General features: G+C 44.9%; 1 protein-coding gene across 9 annotated transcripts in view; it reads left to right on the plus strand.

Moving 5' to 3' along the window:
• BIN1 (bridging integrator 1) overlaps window positions 1-16,469 on the plus strand; it is a 103,088-nt gene that overhangs the window by 44,416 nt on the left and 42,203 nt on the right. For all 9 annotated transcript variants that reach the window (XM_068407457.1, XM_068407450.1, XM_068407453.1 and 6 more), the window contains exons 3-6: window positions 5,663-5,717; window positions 6,169-6,263; window positions 8,162-8,257; window positions 12,643-12,750. In XM_068407457.1, the coding sequence (XP_068263558.1) occupies window positions 5,663-5,717; window positions 6,169-6,263; window positions 8,162-8,257; window positions 12,643-12,750 (354 nt within the window). The remainder of the gene's footprint in view (window positions 1-5,662; window positions 5,718-6,168; window positions 6,264-8,161; window positions 8,258-12,642; window positions 12,751-16,469) is intronic.

Below are 16,469 nucleotides of genomic sequence, written 5' to 3' on the forward strand. Positions count from 1 at the left end.
TAGCCGGATTGTTAGGATATCCAGGGCTGAGGAGTTATTATGATGCCGAGCAGACTGGGGAAAAATCTTCAAATATATGTGCACATATACACACTTGTTTTTATTTTTTATGTATGATATGTGTGTGTAGTATAGCTATATGTGAGATTTCTGTGGCCTTTCCTTACAAAGTCTGCTACAGTGGGAAATGTAAATCTGGAGGAAAGCTGATCTTTTGCTGCAGGCTTGTGACAGAACAGCTCTCCTGTGGAGCTGGCTGGGGTGTGACCAGGCAGTGGCCTTGCTTGCTGCTTGATTAAAGACTCCTCTGACTTTAATGACTGTGTTGGGCCACTTTGACACATGTTCCTATGTGTGGGCTGTTGATGAATGGAGAGCAGGTCTAAAAATCACTTTACACAAGGTGTCTTGTGGTTCTCTCAAACGGTGGTTGAGTGGACATAAGGGAAAGCATTGCACTTCCCAGCTCTCTGTCCATTGAGGTTCGTATAAGAGCATGACTCTGAATGGTAGGAGCTTTTTAGCTCAGACAGATGGATTTGCTGTGTGACAAATGAGCTGGACATAACCATGCTTCTGCAGGGCTACAGGGCTTGCCTGTGTCTCTTGAAGGCTTGACAAGCAGCACAACTGTTCCTCATACTACCCCCTCATGACAGATTATGTTTTGCAATTAATGTCCCAAAAAGTTCATTCGAAGGCTCCCCCCCTCCTTCCCTTTCCCAGTGTCACTTGTGTTCAGGTACCAGCACAAGGGTCTGTCCTGGAAATTGTCCCCACAGACCTGGGAGCAAGGGGCCTGCTGCAAAGGTGTAACACAGCCCTGCCCGAGACGTGCCAGGCTTTGGATTCTCTTCCCCTGCATTTGAAATACTCACTGGAGAGACAGAGAGTGGGAGGCTAGTGGCAGCCCTTACACCTGGCACCATGTTGTGTTTCTGCCTGGCAGAACAGCTGGGTTTTGATACCCTCATGAGCTGTCACTTGTGTGGAAGTTCTGGGTTGGTTTACAGTGTTTCACACCAAATGCATGAGAGACAAGCTGCTGCTGGCATGGGCTGCATCCATCTCTGCCTATACCCCACGGTGTCTGGCACAGCCTCAGCCTGCAGGGCAAGCAGCATGGGCTTAATCTTTGCTCTTGCAGTGTAGGTTTGGCTGTGGACCATTATAGTCAGTGGCTCAGATAGAGTCTTTCTGTCCAGGCAAGAACCCTTCACACCCAGCAGGTTCTGTTTCAGCCCTATGTAGCAAAGCAAGTTTAACAGCTTGCCTGGTACCCCAGGATGGGAGCTTCTCACCAGTTGTTCATGCTTTGTGTCTTAACAGCTCTGAAGTTTCGCTGAGTGGAGGCTTATCTGGAGCAGTTGTTTCATTGCCCCCTTCCCCCCCCCCCCGCCCCTTATAATTCCACAGTCTGCTCTTCCAGCTCTTTATTAATCTAATCTGGAACATACATTACATGTCCCTCTCAGGTGTAGAACATCCCTGCTGATAATAAAAATCCTTCCCAATGGAACTGCAAAACCAGGTAGGTTATGTAAAGAAGGGTTTGCAGTCTAATGTTAGGATGAAAGAATTTCTTTTAAAGATTGGGGGAAAAAAGGGTTTTAGGAAACCTGTCTACTACCAAGAAACAGCTCTAGTGCTCAGTGAAAGGTATTGTAAATAACAACTCCCCAACAAAACGAGAAAGCACAAAAAGAAACCAAACCACTCTTGTGTTTTAATTTAAGAGCTATAAGTAATAGGTTGTTCATTAGGTCTTTGGAGAGAGAGCTCTTCCAGCCTCCCAAGCATAGCACTTCTATTTTTAAATAAGCATCTTCCTATACATACTGTCCTTCATATTATACCTGCTTGTGTTGTAGGCTCACAGGGTTGAATTACACTGTGATTACAAGTATGGCAAAATCTGCTCAAATGAGATGATGCTTGTGTGTTTGAGTAGAAAAACTTACACCGGTCACTTCTACATCAAGACACAGTGTCGTTGTCCCTGTGTGAAGGCTTTAAGGCAGTTTGTTAGTGCAGGGATGAGAAATGAATATGGGGTTCAGAATCGGCACTGGTCTTCGATTTCTGTCCTAGTTTTACTTTCATTTTGTGGAGTTTTGTTACTCAGAGAGACACACACTATTTCTTCTTTTTTTTTGTTCATTCTTGTAATTTAAAAATTACAATGCTATTAGATTTTTCTAACATCTTTAGATTCAACCATACCTCTATAACTTCTCTCTGCACACTCTTAAACCTACTGCTCTTTGATAACTGGGAAGTGGATTAATTTTCCAGATTCCAGTTTAACTCTCTTCCCTACTTTTTTTTAACCTCTGAGTTTAGGAAGCATCTTTTAAATGTGCACTCGAGAGTGTTGAAAGCTTCTGTTCTATATGGTATTTGACAATGTCTAACTGTGTTGCAAGAGGTCTGTATGCAGAGTCGTGGCTGTACTTGGCAGCTCGCTATAGCCTGCTTGAAGAAAGGAGGTGCTGCATGCACAGAGAGAAAGCAGTTGCCAAAGTTTCTTGGGAAAGCATTAATGCTTAAAATAATAAAAAGGAACCTTTGTAGCAAGTGAGGGAGTTGCTTTACATGTGAAGAAGAAATAAAGCCCACAGGAGGTTCCACATAAATATGAGGAAAAACTTCTTTACAGTGAGGGTAACTGAACACTGGAACAGGCTGCCCAGAGAGGTTGTGGAGTCTCCTTCTCTGGAGACATTCAAAACCTGCCTGGAGGTTTTGTGTGTGATATGGTCTAGGTAATCCTGCTTCGGCAGGGGGATTGGACTAGATGATCTTTCGAGGTCCCTTCCATTCCCTAACATTCTGTGATTCTGTGAAAGCAATGGAAATGCCAAAGAAGGACTTGGATGGGAACTCCAGGTGCCCAGGGAAGCTGGCGAAATGGGATTCATGGCAAAACTCTGAACATGGGCATCTCTTGGAAAACCTTTCTGCCTGCAGATCTTACAGGCTGTAAAGTCTATTCGTTCTCCCTGACAGGCTTGGTACTTTTAAGAAGCTTAGGTAATCCCATAGTCAAGGAGATCAGCTGCAACTCTGACTTTAAACATCAGCAAGGGGTGACTAAGAAAGACCACTCCAGTTGCAGGATGCAGCACTGCATATTGGCTGACTGCACATCGTGGCGAGACAAGTGGTGTTGAGGATGCCTGGAGAATGCAGGCAGCTAGTTGTGCATTGCTGCAATTGGACACTCCAGTATTTGGGCCCTGACCTGCAGGTTTTTCGGGTGGTATATCTAAAAGTCTTGATTTGATGTTTAATTGTGATGCTTGTGTACCTCTCAGAGGATCCTTTTGTCCTTGTGACTTTGGGACTGGGTATTGAGACTTGAAGAGTTGATGAGCCTGGGTTCTGTCATGTGCTGCTTTGGACTCAGGGAAGTATGGGCACAATTTTAGAGGTGATTTCTGATTTTAGGTGCTATAATTTTGAGAGTTAAAGTTCTAGACATTTCAGTGCCCAAGTGTGGTGGGAAGTTCTGCAGAGGACCTTCCCTACTGATTAGTTTCTGATAACTTCAAAGTTGCATGTTCAAATTTAGTCATTTTAAAAAATGATACAGCTTCAGGATGGTAATGTATCCATCTGAGGGATTTTGCATGATAAGTTCTGTGCCATTTCCTCTTGTGTTCTGACACCTGATCTTGCCAGTTCCAGTCTGTGGTTTCTAGCATGGATCAATTCTAGGCAGACAACACTTGCTTTCCTCTAAGCTTTTCTTGCTTCCTCCATTGGGCACAAGCAAACACATATTACAGCTTGATTGAACTGCTTCTTGTCACCTCAACTTCCCTGCTGGTCCTCTGTGTGTGTGCTCTTTGATTACTCTGGCACCTCTTCCCTGGTGGTTTCTACGCTCACCTTAAGCCAGCAAAAAGCTCTATGTTTGTTTGCTCTGTGTTTTCAGAACTCCTAGGACTTTTGCAGCCGATGTGGTCATTATTCCTTTCCTCTTGTACTCCCATTGGGTCAGTTCCCAATGCTTCACCAGACTAGGAGTCTGACTTTCTTTCATAAAAGTGGCCAGCTCTTTCCTATCCCTTGTTTCCTTTGTTGACGGTAGTAGGAAAAGAACAAATGTGAACTCATCCAGAACTTTCGAGGCAAGGAAAACAAATTGGGCCATAGTGTTGGAAGCAGATGGATTTCTCCACAAAGCTGTGCTAGCACTGCCGCTTCAACAGCTGGGCAGATTTAGCCTCTGCTTAGAGAGCACAGCTGCACTGAGAGCACAAGGGATCACAGCATGAGCTCAGTTAAGGCAAGAGATGCCTGAGTGGTGGGGAGGGCTGATGGGAAACATCTGCTTTTGAAGCTAGTAGCTCTGAGGCAGCTGTCAGAGATGTCCTGTGAACTCCCCATCTCTGGAGTTGTCTTCAGCTGTCAAAATTCATTATGCTGGGGGGCCCCCCAATGGGACACAAACTGGGAAGGAAGAGGGGGAATGGCAGCAGGCTGTGAGGAAGGTGTGAGGTGTAGCGGTTAATTTCCTGAATTCTTGTTTTTACAGCTACTTTGGGGGATTGTGGGGGTCCAGTGAGATCCCACAGGGTAAGGGAAACCCTTTTATAACAGAGAACTTTGCTTCTCAAATTTTTTCTGTACTTCTTGCATACTCCAGAGGTTATCTGCACAGGTATCCTCAATGTTTGCTCCTTCCCTTGTTTTGACATGCTCTGTGGTGGAATTGGTCAACTCAAGCCTTGCTCTTCCTTTTGTTTCTGTTTGTATAATGTCACTGTCTGGATTTGGGAGTATTTCCCTGTGTGCTTTGCACCACTGTCAATGACACATGGCAAGGTAGAGGGGGAATGGGCCTGAGTATGCTTATCCTAGTGCAGGAGAGCAGTTGTATGGGGAGCGCGTGAACATGTGCGTGTCTGAACCAACTTTGCTGTAAAAATCTCCATGACCCTTTCTAATCTGGGTTCTTGCACTGCACTCAGGTGTGTCATCTGAAGGCTCAAACTGGCAAAACTCAGCCCAGCTTCTGGTTTTAATCCTTTGTTTCCTAGTGAATGAGCTCTGCTGCTCGCAGGCCACCTCCACAGTGAAGCTAAAGAAAAAGATGATTAACTTTGTATTTGCAAGCCCTGATGCACAGGAGAATTTAGACAGGATTTTTGGGCAGGTCAGAGGTCACTTGTAGCCGCTTTGCACTGGGGCTTTGGTTTGCAGTGTGGCAGGAAAAAAGTGGTGAGCTAAACTGCTCCCAAACCAGTACAAAATAAGTCTATATCCTACAGACTCCCTTCAGTTGATTTGTTGTATAGGCCCACTAGCCCTTGGTTTATAAACTAATTGTTGCCCCTAGGACCTTCTCTAGTTGCTTGTATGAAAACAAAACACTAAAGCTGGCTCTACTGGGAAGAGCAAATCACAGCTTTACCCACATCAAGTTACTCGATACCTTGGTGGTATTGTTGGCCAAACATGCCTGTAGGTCACTGACCGTGGGCTTATGAAGTCAGAGGGCTGTGTGGTCTCCCTGTTAACATTTGTTTCATGTGGTCATAGGGCTGGTGTGTAACCCACCTGCAAGACCATTTTTCTTTATTTAGAAATGCTTGACTCCTTCTTACACTCTCTTTATATGAGAGAATAACTAATGGTCTTCTTACGTTCACAGTCCGAAGGCACGAGGCTGCAGAAGGACCTCCGAACTTACTTGGCTTCCGTAAAAGGTAAGGTCTGCATAAGCAGAGGATTGTTTCCCCTCTAGCGCTTACCTACACAGTGAGGTTTCTGCAGCCATCTCCTTCCTGGTGTTTCCTCACGCATGAGTTGTAGGAAAGGTCAGCCTTGTCTGGGTGGGGGATCTTTCAGAATCGGTCAGGACAAGCTGGGATGGAATGAGGTTGTGCTTTGATGCCAAACAGGTGGTGCTGTCTTAGCGGATAGACTCATGTCTCCTGCTAGGGGAGGACAAACATAAAGGGTTTGATGCGACTGCATCCTCGGTTCCTTGTCCCTCCGGTTACCTTCCATCTCTGTGTTGTCAAGGGTCAGACATTCTGTAAAGAAGAGCTTCGCATTTGTTATAACCCTTCTGTGTCCCCATTCCTCGGGATGAGCATTAAACTGTGAGGAACACACATTTACTTCTTCCTGAAGCAGTTCCCTCTTCTTTCCTAGCCATGCACGAGGCCTCCAAGAAGCTGACAGAGTGTTTGCAGGAAGTTTATGAGCCGGATTGGCCTGGGAGAGATGACACAAATAAAATAACAGAGGTAAGACTGTCCAGGATGTGGGGTCACCAGGCTTGGTATGTCAGCAGAGATGAGCTTTGGAAGCCGTGTCAGTGAGCCACATATCTTCAGGCATATGACTCTGCAGAAAAATTGGAGAGACAAACTCAGCACTGGGAAGAAGGGAAAGCCGAAAGGATGTGGCCTGTACTTTTGTCTGTGTAGGACACTGTCCCCAGATGCTTGAATGCTACACAGAGCTGTATGCTTATGCCCACAAGCAATTTGTTCCTCCAACAGTGGCTAAACAAGGACAGAGGATGCCAAGAGAGTCAGTAGGGTCAACTGGATGTATTGCTTACTCTCTGTGAAAGAGAAAGGGGAGGCTAAATATATGGCCAAACTATGGTCAGAACAGCCATTGTGTAGCTGCAACAAATTCCCACTCACAGCAGTACCACCAGCTGCCATATTTTGGTTGCCACCTTGTTTGGCTGAGCCATGTGTTAACCCCAACCTGCTGTTCTCATCCCTTGGTGAAGTGATGGCTGTCCAACTTGTCCAGGTGTTTTCTGTGGAGCTTAGGGCACAGCCTGTCATTTAACAGCTTGGACCCCCCTTGGCATGTGTGTGCAGTGGGTCCAGCTGGAGGCAGGTGCCCTCTGCTCTCTTGCTCAGCTGTTCTGCTGAGCAGCAGCTGTGGCAGTTCAGCTCTGTGGATCCGTCTGCCATGAGACTGCAGGACTGGGCTTATCTGCAGCTGTCTATGGCATTGGAGCAGTGGGGAAGGAATAGAGAGGAGAGCAGGAGGGGGATTCTTCCCTTCCTCTGCTCTCTCCTGAAGAAAATCTCACCTGAGATAACATTTGCATCTTGCCCAGGAAATACTGACGTCAAAGCAGAGAAATCAAACAAAACCTGAACATTTCCAGGTCAATGCTTGCATTAACATGGAAACTTTCCATTAGGAAGTGCTGTTGCAGTAAATAATGGAGTTGTAATTCAGCTGGTTTGGCTTTAGGTTCTCTGTTGGCCTTGTTTCTTCCCGAGCCACTGCAGTACCTCCTGGGAGACTGTCCCTTCAGAGAATTTGAGCCAGAGAGGTCAAAGGGAGCATGAGTCCTGAGAACTAACTGTAGCTACTCTGAGGGTTGGCAGGAATATTTCCAGCCTTCCACCTCCCCCTTTAATGCCTTTGTTTATATTTCTCTCCATCAGGAGAAGACAGGCAGGAGAAAAGTGCTATTCCTGCCAAAAAATAATAAATAATAAAGTGGGCATTTTTCCTGAATATTTTAGCCAAAACCCTTTGTTCAAGTGGAAAAACAGGAGAGAGGGGCAATTTCCACCTAATCCAAGGTGTTGATGGGAAGTTACTGTGCCTGAGATAAGATCAAGGATAAAGTGTGCACAGGTTGGGGTGCAAGCCTTGGATATGACCACCATTGGGCTGTGGAGGCAGGTGGTGTGAGGGCTGAAAACTGCTAGAATAGCTTTCTGTTATTGTTTGTAATCCTCCAGAAAGCTGTGTTGTAATGAAAAGCAGAAAATGGTGCCTAGTGGTATCAGGTGTCTCATTTTTTTGTGGCTGCTGGGAGAAGGAGGTAAAGCCATCCTGACCTTCAGCTTTCCTTCCCTTGTATGGACTTGGGCTAGCACTGTGGGGGGAAAGACAGGCCCTCAAAGGAAGATTCACAAAGGGCACTATGTCCTTGGAGAGGTCACCTGAGTTAGCAACATCAGGCTTTCTTCACTGTTTCTACATTTCTGACATGACCACTGTTTTCAACTAATTTATCTGCTCCTTAGTTTTCCCAAAGAAAAGACTATTTCTTAAGAGCTCTGGGGGACTGAAATTGTTGACGATAGCACTCACGAAGAAAAGCAGAAATGCAGAACTCTGTGTTCTTAATAGTTAACTCATTACTTTTGTTTTTTAGAACAATGATCTCCTCTGGACAGATTTCCATCAGAAGCTGGTGGATCAGGCACTTCTCACCATGGATACGTACCTTGGACAATTTCCAGATATTAAAGTAAGATTCTTGTTAAACCTTTTGATCTAGAGAGTCACAGCAGATGAAACCTCATAAGAATCAATTTCTTGCATCCCCATCATCTTTAGGAGGATGTGTGTGCTGTGCTGCTGCAAGCTCTCCTTTCAGAGCAGACAAAATCTTTGCAGCTTTGGGTCATGTGAAAATACTGTGTTCTCCTTTTGGGCTTGAAGTGAGAGTGAAGAATCCAGGGGAAGGATACTGAAGAGAAAACATAAGTGTGAAGTAAGAGGATCCATAAAATTTCCTATTGTATGCAGGAGGGCAGTGTCAGCAGTAACTCGCAAGCTCTCAGTCTGTCTTCAGTCCTTTGTTTTTTTAACTTCCTTGTAAGTACAAAGCATTGAGGAAGTAGTGGGTGGTAAATGTGCTTTATAGGTAGAGGGTGGTATGAAAGGCAGATTTCTGTGTGTTCCCTGAAGTCCTGCTGTGCATATAACCAGCTTTTTGCAGAGAAGAAGGAATGCTAGATAGGTGTCTTTTTGGGGGAGATTGTATCTGAGGACCTGGGTTTGAATGATGTCCTCTCCCTTCCCTCACAGTTCTCTCCTCTCCGTTTGTTTTGAGAAGGTTATGCAGGAAATGTCTTCACCATATGGAAGCGCTAGTAATGATATCACCATATGGGAAGTATCAGCTTGGCTTCTTCCCAGTGAAAACAACTGTTTCCCCACCACATGCCTCTTAAAACGTTTGTCAATATTTGTTGCTTCAGGAGGATTGTGCTGTATCAAAGAGGGGCAGGTCACAGGCTTGTGGAATGAGCCCTGAACATCAGTGTCCCTGCCTCCTCGGGCTTCTTGATTTTGCATATTTTTCCAGTCTCTTCTGTCCCTGGAAGTCTGAAGTGAGGAAGGGTGAAAAGGCTTGTAGAGCCTCTACAGCTCAAGGCTGTAGAGCTGATCACTCCCCGTAGTGTGATGCCATGTGCCTCAGTTAGCAGCGCAGAGGCTCACGCACTGCTTCCTAAGCAGAAGGTTTTATTTCAGGCTCCCTGTAGACTCACACTTCTGCACTGTTTTAGTCCAAAACACATTTTACCAGCCTTGTTGGCTGTGCTTAGTATCTTTGCGATTTCTTAATTCTGCTGGGGTCCCGCTGAGGTTTTATGGTGGGATTTTAAAAGGAGCACAAGATTGGGACAAACGAAATTCCACCAAAACTCAAGGTGTTAGGCACTGAGCTCCCATGGATCCTTTCTGTCTTCCAAATGTGCCACTAACCTGTTTATTACTAATGTCCCTTTCTCAGTCTTCAGATGATGCTCTAGAAAACGGGAAGTTAAAGCAATTTTGTGCACAATTTAAGTAATGCTTTAAAGAGAGCACTACTCACCTCTGCTTCCCTTCCTAAAATGAGTGAGAATTTGGCTTTCTGTTGGTTCCCACAATAAGATACACATATATTTCACAGAGATGGCTATTTGTTTAAAATGGACTTTCAGTGGTATGAATTTAAAAAGGTCAATATATTTTTATTGGTAGTTCAGCTGAATGCGTCATCCTACTTACCCCAGAACAGTGAGAAGTGCTCAAATCAAATCTGGTTTCTTCGACTGGTAGAAACTCTTATAAATACTGTTGTTGAAGGTTGCTACAGTTGTGCAAAAGTGTAGTTTGACTTCACATAAGGAATTAGAGTTCTTGAGCATGGCAGGCAAAAAAACCCCCAGTCTTACGTAATTTACAGAATAGTTCAGTTGTTTTTGGTTGTTGTGGTAATTGTTTTCTGTTCTGTGTTTTCCACAAAAGCAAACTTTCTGCTTTTCCTGGAATTCTGGCATTACTGTGATAATGAGAGATGATTTATGGAGAGAAGATGATTTTAATTTAGTTATGTGAAGGCCTGTTTTTTGTTAACGACCCAGTAATTCAAATGCATGATGAGTTAGATCATGCATGCATTATTTTTTGTCGAATTCTAACAAATTCTGAAATCTCCTTCACTTGAGGGGCTGGAAAAAATCCCTTGAATTTTTTTGACTTCCAACAGAATCCACAGCAGGAATGTGAAAACATAGCATTCCTTTAGTCAGGAATTTTTATGAGTTAAAGGGAATAATTTTTAATGTTGGGTGTGGAGGGGTGAACAAAGCCTCTGTCTTCTCGAACCTGAAAAACGGGAATTCAAAAAGTACTTTATCCTTTCTTTGCAGGTCAGTATTTGTAGCTTATTGGAATAGGACTTTTGCATATCTATAGTATTTCTGGGTGAGTTTTTGGTTGAGGTTGCAGAGTACACAGTAAGAGTACATGTCTCTGCAGTGAGTCCAGAGAAGGTAAACGGTAACCCAAGTTCTGAATAGCTGTGAAATTGACGATTTTCTGTCTTGCACTGAAACTGGTGCCCTGTTTCTACTAGGTTTAAAACCAGTATCAGTAAGGGGTAGGGGGAGGGAAGTGTTTTGTGGTGGTTTGGGCTTTTTATTTGGTGGTTTTATTTTATTTTTTTTAAAGGAGGCTTAAATTAAGATGGATTTATTGCAAAGCAGTAGACTCTGTTGGAGTTTAGCTTTTACCATCAGATAGTGGTGGGTAGCTGCAGCGATCCTAGAGCCATACAAGGAAGCTACCCTGCAGCCTTCCAGGACTGCGCTAAGTCCCATTACTGCCATCACAGGCAATCGTGTGATCAGTGGTTATTCCAGGAGGAAGCACACAGCATTTCCACGTACTCAAGTAGAAATGTGAGGGTGGGGGTTAGAAGATTGGGGACTGCAAAAAAGGGCAGGAGTGACCTTGGTGAGAGATGGGTGACATTGAATCAAACTCCCTGGTGGGATGGCAGGGAAACCTAGAAGTGGCTGTTTGCCGTATCACAGAGGTGGGCAAAACTCCAGCTATCTCTACCAGTCTGACCTTGGGGAAAAATCCTGTCTCTTAAAACACATGGCCAGATCATGAATTTATCTGGTGCATGTGGAAGATGCATTAACTAGCATCTCTGAGATTGTCATACTGCTGAAAGCCCCCTGTGACATCCTGTCTTCATGCCTGGCTGGCAGCGTGATGTCCGCGAGGTGTCTTATAGTGACGTTGGCTGCGAGGTGGCTCAGCTTCTTCATGATTCCTTTCTCAGAGTGAGTTTGGGTATGCTTGTGACTGAGATCCTGCAGATCCGCCGTGACTCACACAAAGCTGCTCGAGCGTTTGCTGAAAGTGCAGAGGAGCATGTGTAGGAGACGTGCGAACTAGTCCCAGCTGCTCTGGCAGAAAGATCAGCCCTGAGTGCGGTTTTGCAGCTTCTCTGCAGGAGCCTAGGGAGAGGAGACTGCATCTCCCTGCCAAGCGCGGTGGAGGGGGTGATTTTGTTTTTGCAAGTAAATCCCAATACTGATTCTTCATCTTGCACTTTCAATTTCCCTGGGTGCTGCGGTTAATTAGAAACCCTTCTGGCTCCTTGCCGTGCCTTTTCACTCCAGTTCTCCAGCCTGTCTCTAGACTGCTGATTACTGACACTGGACCTGGCTCTCCAAGCTGGAATGGTGCTAGGGTCAGGCTGGGAAGACCCGTGCTCCAACCCGGATAGTCTGAGGTATTTGTAGAGAGCATGGGGGTGAGGGTCTAAGGGGGATGGATGGTTCTTAATCCAGTGGGCCTGAGCCTCGCCTGGGTGAATCTCTGGTGAGGGAGAGAGCCTGAGGCACCTCAGATGAAGAGGGGTAATGGAGGATCAGGCCACAGGCCTGACTCCATCTATTCTGGATTCTCACCCATGGACCCATCAGGACTCCATTCCTGAACGTGAGTCTGGTACACAGTTGGCTCCCTCCTTGCATTTGTTACAGCTTCAGTATGTCTTGCCTATTAGTGACACAGTGCTACAGGTTTTCCCTCTCACTTTTCTTGCTTAATAGTTAGTTACAATGGACCACTGGCAGGGTCCAAAGTGCTGTCCTAGGCGTATCCTGAGTGTATGGATGAGTCTGTTGACAGCACAGCAAAAGCAAATGCCTTCTAATGTTGAACTTAATCTTTTGAGCTTCCACACAAACTAGGGCTGTGAGCTGGTTACTTAGAGTCTGCTTGCAGCCCTCAGGAGGCCCTGAAGATGATAAAGCAGGTGCCTGTGGAATGCAGACACACGGGGAAGCTTAGGAAGCACCGCAGCTACAGTTCTGAAAACATTAATGTCATCCAGAGGTGGGGCCTGTTGTTGGTTGGATCCCTTTGCTTTCTCTGGCTGGGTCTGCACTCTCCTGAGGAGCTCCCTCTAGAATGGTGGTCGCACAGGTGAATGTCCTTGTGCAGGCAGAGCATGGGGTGCTCTGGAGGTTGGGTGAAGAGGAGTGGGGTTTTGCTTGAGAGGCTTTGGGGTTTTGGCTGCTGGGGAAGATTGTCACAACTCTTTTCTCTGTCTTTTAGTCTCGTATAGCGAAGCGAGGAAGGAAGCTTGTGGATTATGACAGTGCCAGACACCATTTTGAAGCCCTGCAAACTGCAAAGAAGAAGGATGAAACCAAAATCGCAAAGGTAAAGCAAGCAGAAGGATGTGCAGCCATCCTTTCATTTCATGAGGTCTGCATTTGCCTACTGAGTGTTTTTTAAGTACACCTCTAGCTCTTCACTGGGTATGTTTTATGCAGAGAGATGTTGTGAACTGGTGAAGTTGGCTAGGTATTTCCTTCTTATTTGTTCAGTTCTAGAAAGCAGGATGGTCTCTGTTGTGTTGGTTCAGATTCACCACTGTCAGTGAACATCTCTTGGCAGCCAAGGCCAAGGCAAAGCAAGTCCTGGTTCTGTATGCAAGGTATGAGGCCTAGCTGGTTGTGCCTTCTGTTCAAAGAAGTACTTCAATGTGTTTGAGGGTAAGAGCAGAATTTCCCTGGGGCGTGGTGGTGTTATTGGTATGTGCCTGTGGGGTCTTTACTGCAGTGGAAATGGTTTTGTAGGAATTCATCTACTCGGGTTGGTACACGGTGTTCTGCACCAAAGAGGCTGGCCGCCTTTGTCATTGCTGCACTCGCTTGTGTTGCCCCAAATGCTCACATAAGACATTATTAACAAGGGATTGTTTGTTGCTCTTTTGTTAAAGTATGAAGAATAGTGCAGTTTGAAGAGTGAAATGTTGAGATTTAGGAGTTGGTGCTCTGTTCCTGATTCAGCCTGTGCAAGTGTCTCTTAGTACTTGATTGGACTCTTCTCGTTAGCCAAAATGTGCACTGGATCAGATCATTCCACCCTCTGTGCATGGCTGTAAGCTCATGCATGGGATAATATGTGACACTTCGCACTGTCCTGATCCTGTAAAGATGGGAGCAGTGAGTCCTTGGAAGTTATGTACGTATGCTCTTTCCAAATGGGCAGGTTTCACAGCCCAGCCTGTGATCCCACACTTGCAGTCACACTGCTCTGCAGGGCTGTGGACAGCAGCCAGGGCTCAGCGTGCACTAGGCTGATATAGGAAGTTCACCTCTCCATTCCTGTGACTGTGATTTTGCTCATGTGACCTTTGAAGTAGGGCTGTTCCGGTGTAAGGTACTTTGGAATATGATGACAGGCCCCTAGGAAAGAGAAATCTTGTTTACGACACAGCATACAAATGGGAGCTGACTTGGTCGATGTTTCATGGTATAGTAACACAAACAGCAATATGAATACTTTTTGGAGCTATATGGTCTGTTCTTTTTCTTCTCTACATATATGGATGTTCTTTTCCTACTCAGCACTCCTGCCACAACTCACCATTAAAATAAAGCACTGTGGACTTTCAGCTGTTGCATGCAAATAATTATGGTGGTTAATTAATCCTGACCTCTCTTTAAGGAGCTCTTACTTCACGGTCATGACTCGGAGTATGGTTTCTGTGTGCTAGGTCACTAACAACTATATCTGTTGCTCTTTGCAGCTGCCTGGCTGGTCTGCAGTATCCCAGCCCACACTGGAGCATTAATTACTGCTAGACTTGGCATGCTTCAAAGGATTTATAACTGATCAGTCCCAGGATGTTTGTTTTTTTCTCTCGCCTTGGTGATACTGGTTTGGCCCAGCCTCTAAATACACTCTCTGTTGTGATTTTATTTTTTTTAATCCTAAAAGATGTATGTTTGCGTGTCTCTTGTTCTCTGTTTATTTTTTTCTCTTTTCACTCAAACATGCTCCCTCCTCCCAGCCTGTTTCGCTGCTTGAGAAAGCCGCGCCTCAGTGGTGTCAAGGGAAGCTACAAGCTCACCTCGTTGCGCAAACTAATCTGCTTCGAAATCAGGTGACTGCTGATCCTACCTGGCTCTAACCCTGCATGTGCTATTTTGGGCTCTAGATTGTACCATGCAACTAATCTCTAGGCAACGTTCACTCTAGTCCCCCTCCCTGATATTCCTGAGCCACAGTGGACATGTGGAAATTGCTGACCAATGAATGAATTTGCCTGCCCTATTGATTTCTAATCAGGTGTGTTAATACTGGACTATTGTTTTCTCCCCCTAAAATGAAATGAGGATGAAGAAAGGCTATGAAATAACGCCAAGGCAGAAGGTGATGTAGTGTAGTTCCTCTAATTATTCCTTTCTTTTTCTTCTAAGAGAAGCAGTCAATTGTTATTGTTGCTGTTTCAAAAAAAAAAAAAAAAAAAAGGAAAGAAAAAAGAGGAAAACATTGGGAAAAATGGCTTCTGCATTTCTGCTGTTGAGTAAAGCCAGACAAAACCACATTGTTTCAAAAGGAATTTCTATGGCTGCTGAGTTAAGTTGCAACGTTCTCCCATGGTAAAATCCAAGTTTCCAAAATGGGCACTCTCCTGGCTCTTGTGGTCTAAATGAGCTGTTTCCAGGTGTACAGAGGTTCAGTCTGCGTAGGAGAAGAGGTGGGCCCAGACCAGGGAATTTGCACCCCGTGTAATATATGTGAACAGCTCCAGGTTGAGGTCATGGTTGCATCATGTAGCAGAACTTGACCGAACATTTAGGTTATAGCATCTTGAGGGACATGAGAGCAGCTCAAGGAAACTGCAGGGACTAAGAATTGCAATCCTACTTGCATAGGAGAAATGTGGCTTCCTGATGAAATCTCCCTCGGTATTTACCTTGGAGCCCCTTGAGGGATAAGAGGGAGCTGACAGAGAACAAACGGTGAGAAGAAAATGCTTTCAACGGGCAAGGGATAGTAAATCATTACCCAGACTGGGAGAGTGCCAGTTACCTGCTCACAAGTTCCTGGTAAGCTCATCTGTTCTCATTCAGATGCTCCTGCGTTTTCACATTCCTTGTCAGTGAATGAATTGCAGTTTAGAAACACTAAATCGCTCTCACCTTATAAAGCAGCTGGGTTTTTCACAGTCAGTTTATGACTGGAGATCAGGGAAAAGAACAGATTACCACATCAGTAAAGCCTGGGGGAAGAAGAGCTGTTAGCAGTCCTGCTTGAGATGCATAGCAAAGGGAGGAAATATGTATTCATTCTTGATTGAAGGGAGAAGGACATTTGGCAGGCTGCCACGGGCTTTTCCTCCTGTGCCTCTGCCATACTGGGAACAATCTGCATGGTTGTGGTTCTTGACTGGTCTGTTTGGCTGGTGGTATTTCTGGAGGACTAGAAAGCAGGTACGGGAAGTTTCTCAAGCCACAAATAAATAAATCAGATCTTGGGCATTTTTCTTCTTCTCAGACTGGCTGAGGTGACTGGGTATAATACCACCGCCACAGATTGCCTAGAGAAACACTGCCTGTGAGTGCTCCCTCATCCATTGCACTCTGATCTTAGACAGGTTACTGAGAGTCCATCGATAATTTCACTGTACTGCGTGACTTTGCCCGGTGGGAAGGGAGTATGTAATCTTTCCAACTGCTGTCTTGCAGGGTGTTAACCTCCTACTAAGTGACATTAATATTTTCAGTCACCCCAGATATTTTCAAATTAAGTTAAGTTCTCCTTTAAGTTTTTCCTCTTTCATTCTTGAACTAAATAATGCTATTGCCAGCCTTAATTTTTGTTTCTGCTTGTGCGAGTCTTTAGGTTTTGATTTTTTTTTTTAATTTTTACTTTGATTGGGGACTAACAAAAAAAATTTCAATAAAGAAGATTAGTTTGTATTCTGAACCTGTAGGTTTTCCAGCTTTTCTTCACAAACACGAGCAGGCAGGAAAAAAAAAAGCTTAAGTTTTTATATTTGCGTGACTTCAAGACTGAAGGTGTTACTGACAACCCTAAATCTCATTAAGCTCTTGATAAAAGCAGGAAGGCTGATGACACTGCAT

The sequence above is a fragment of the Nyctibius grandis genome, chromosome 9 (genome assembly GCF_013368605.1).
Source record: "Nyctibius grandis isolate bNycGra1 chromosome 9, bNycGra1.pri, whole genome shotgun sequence".
In the NCBI taxonomy this organism is placed as follows: Eukaryota; Metazoa; Chordata; class Aves; order Nyctibiiformes; family Nyctibiidae; genus Nyctibius; species Nyctibius grandis.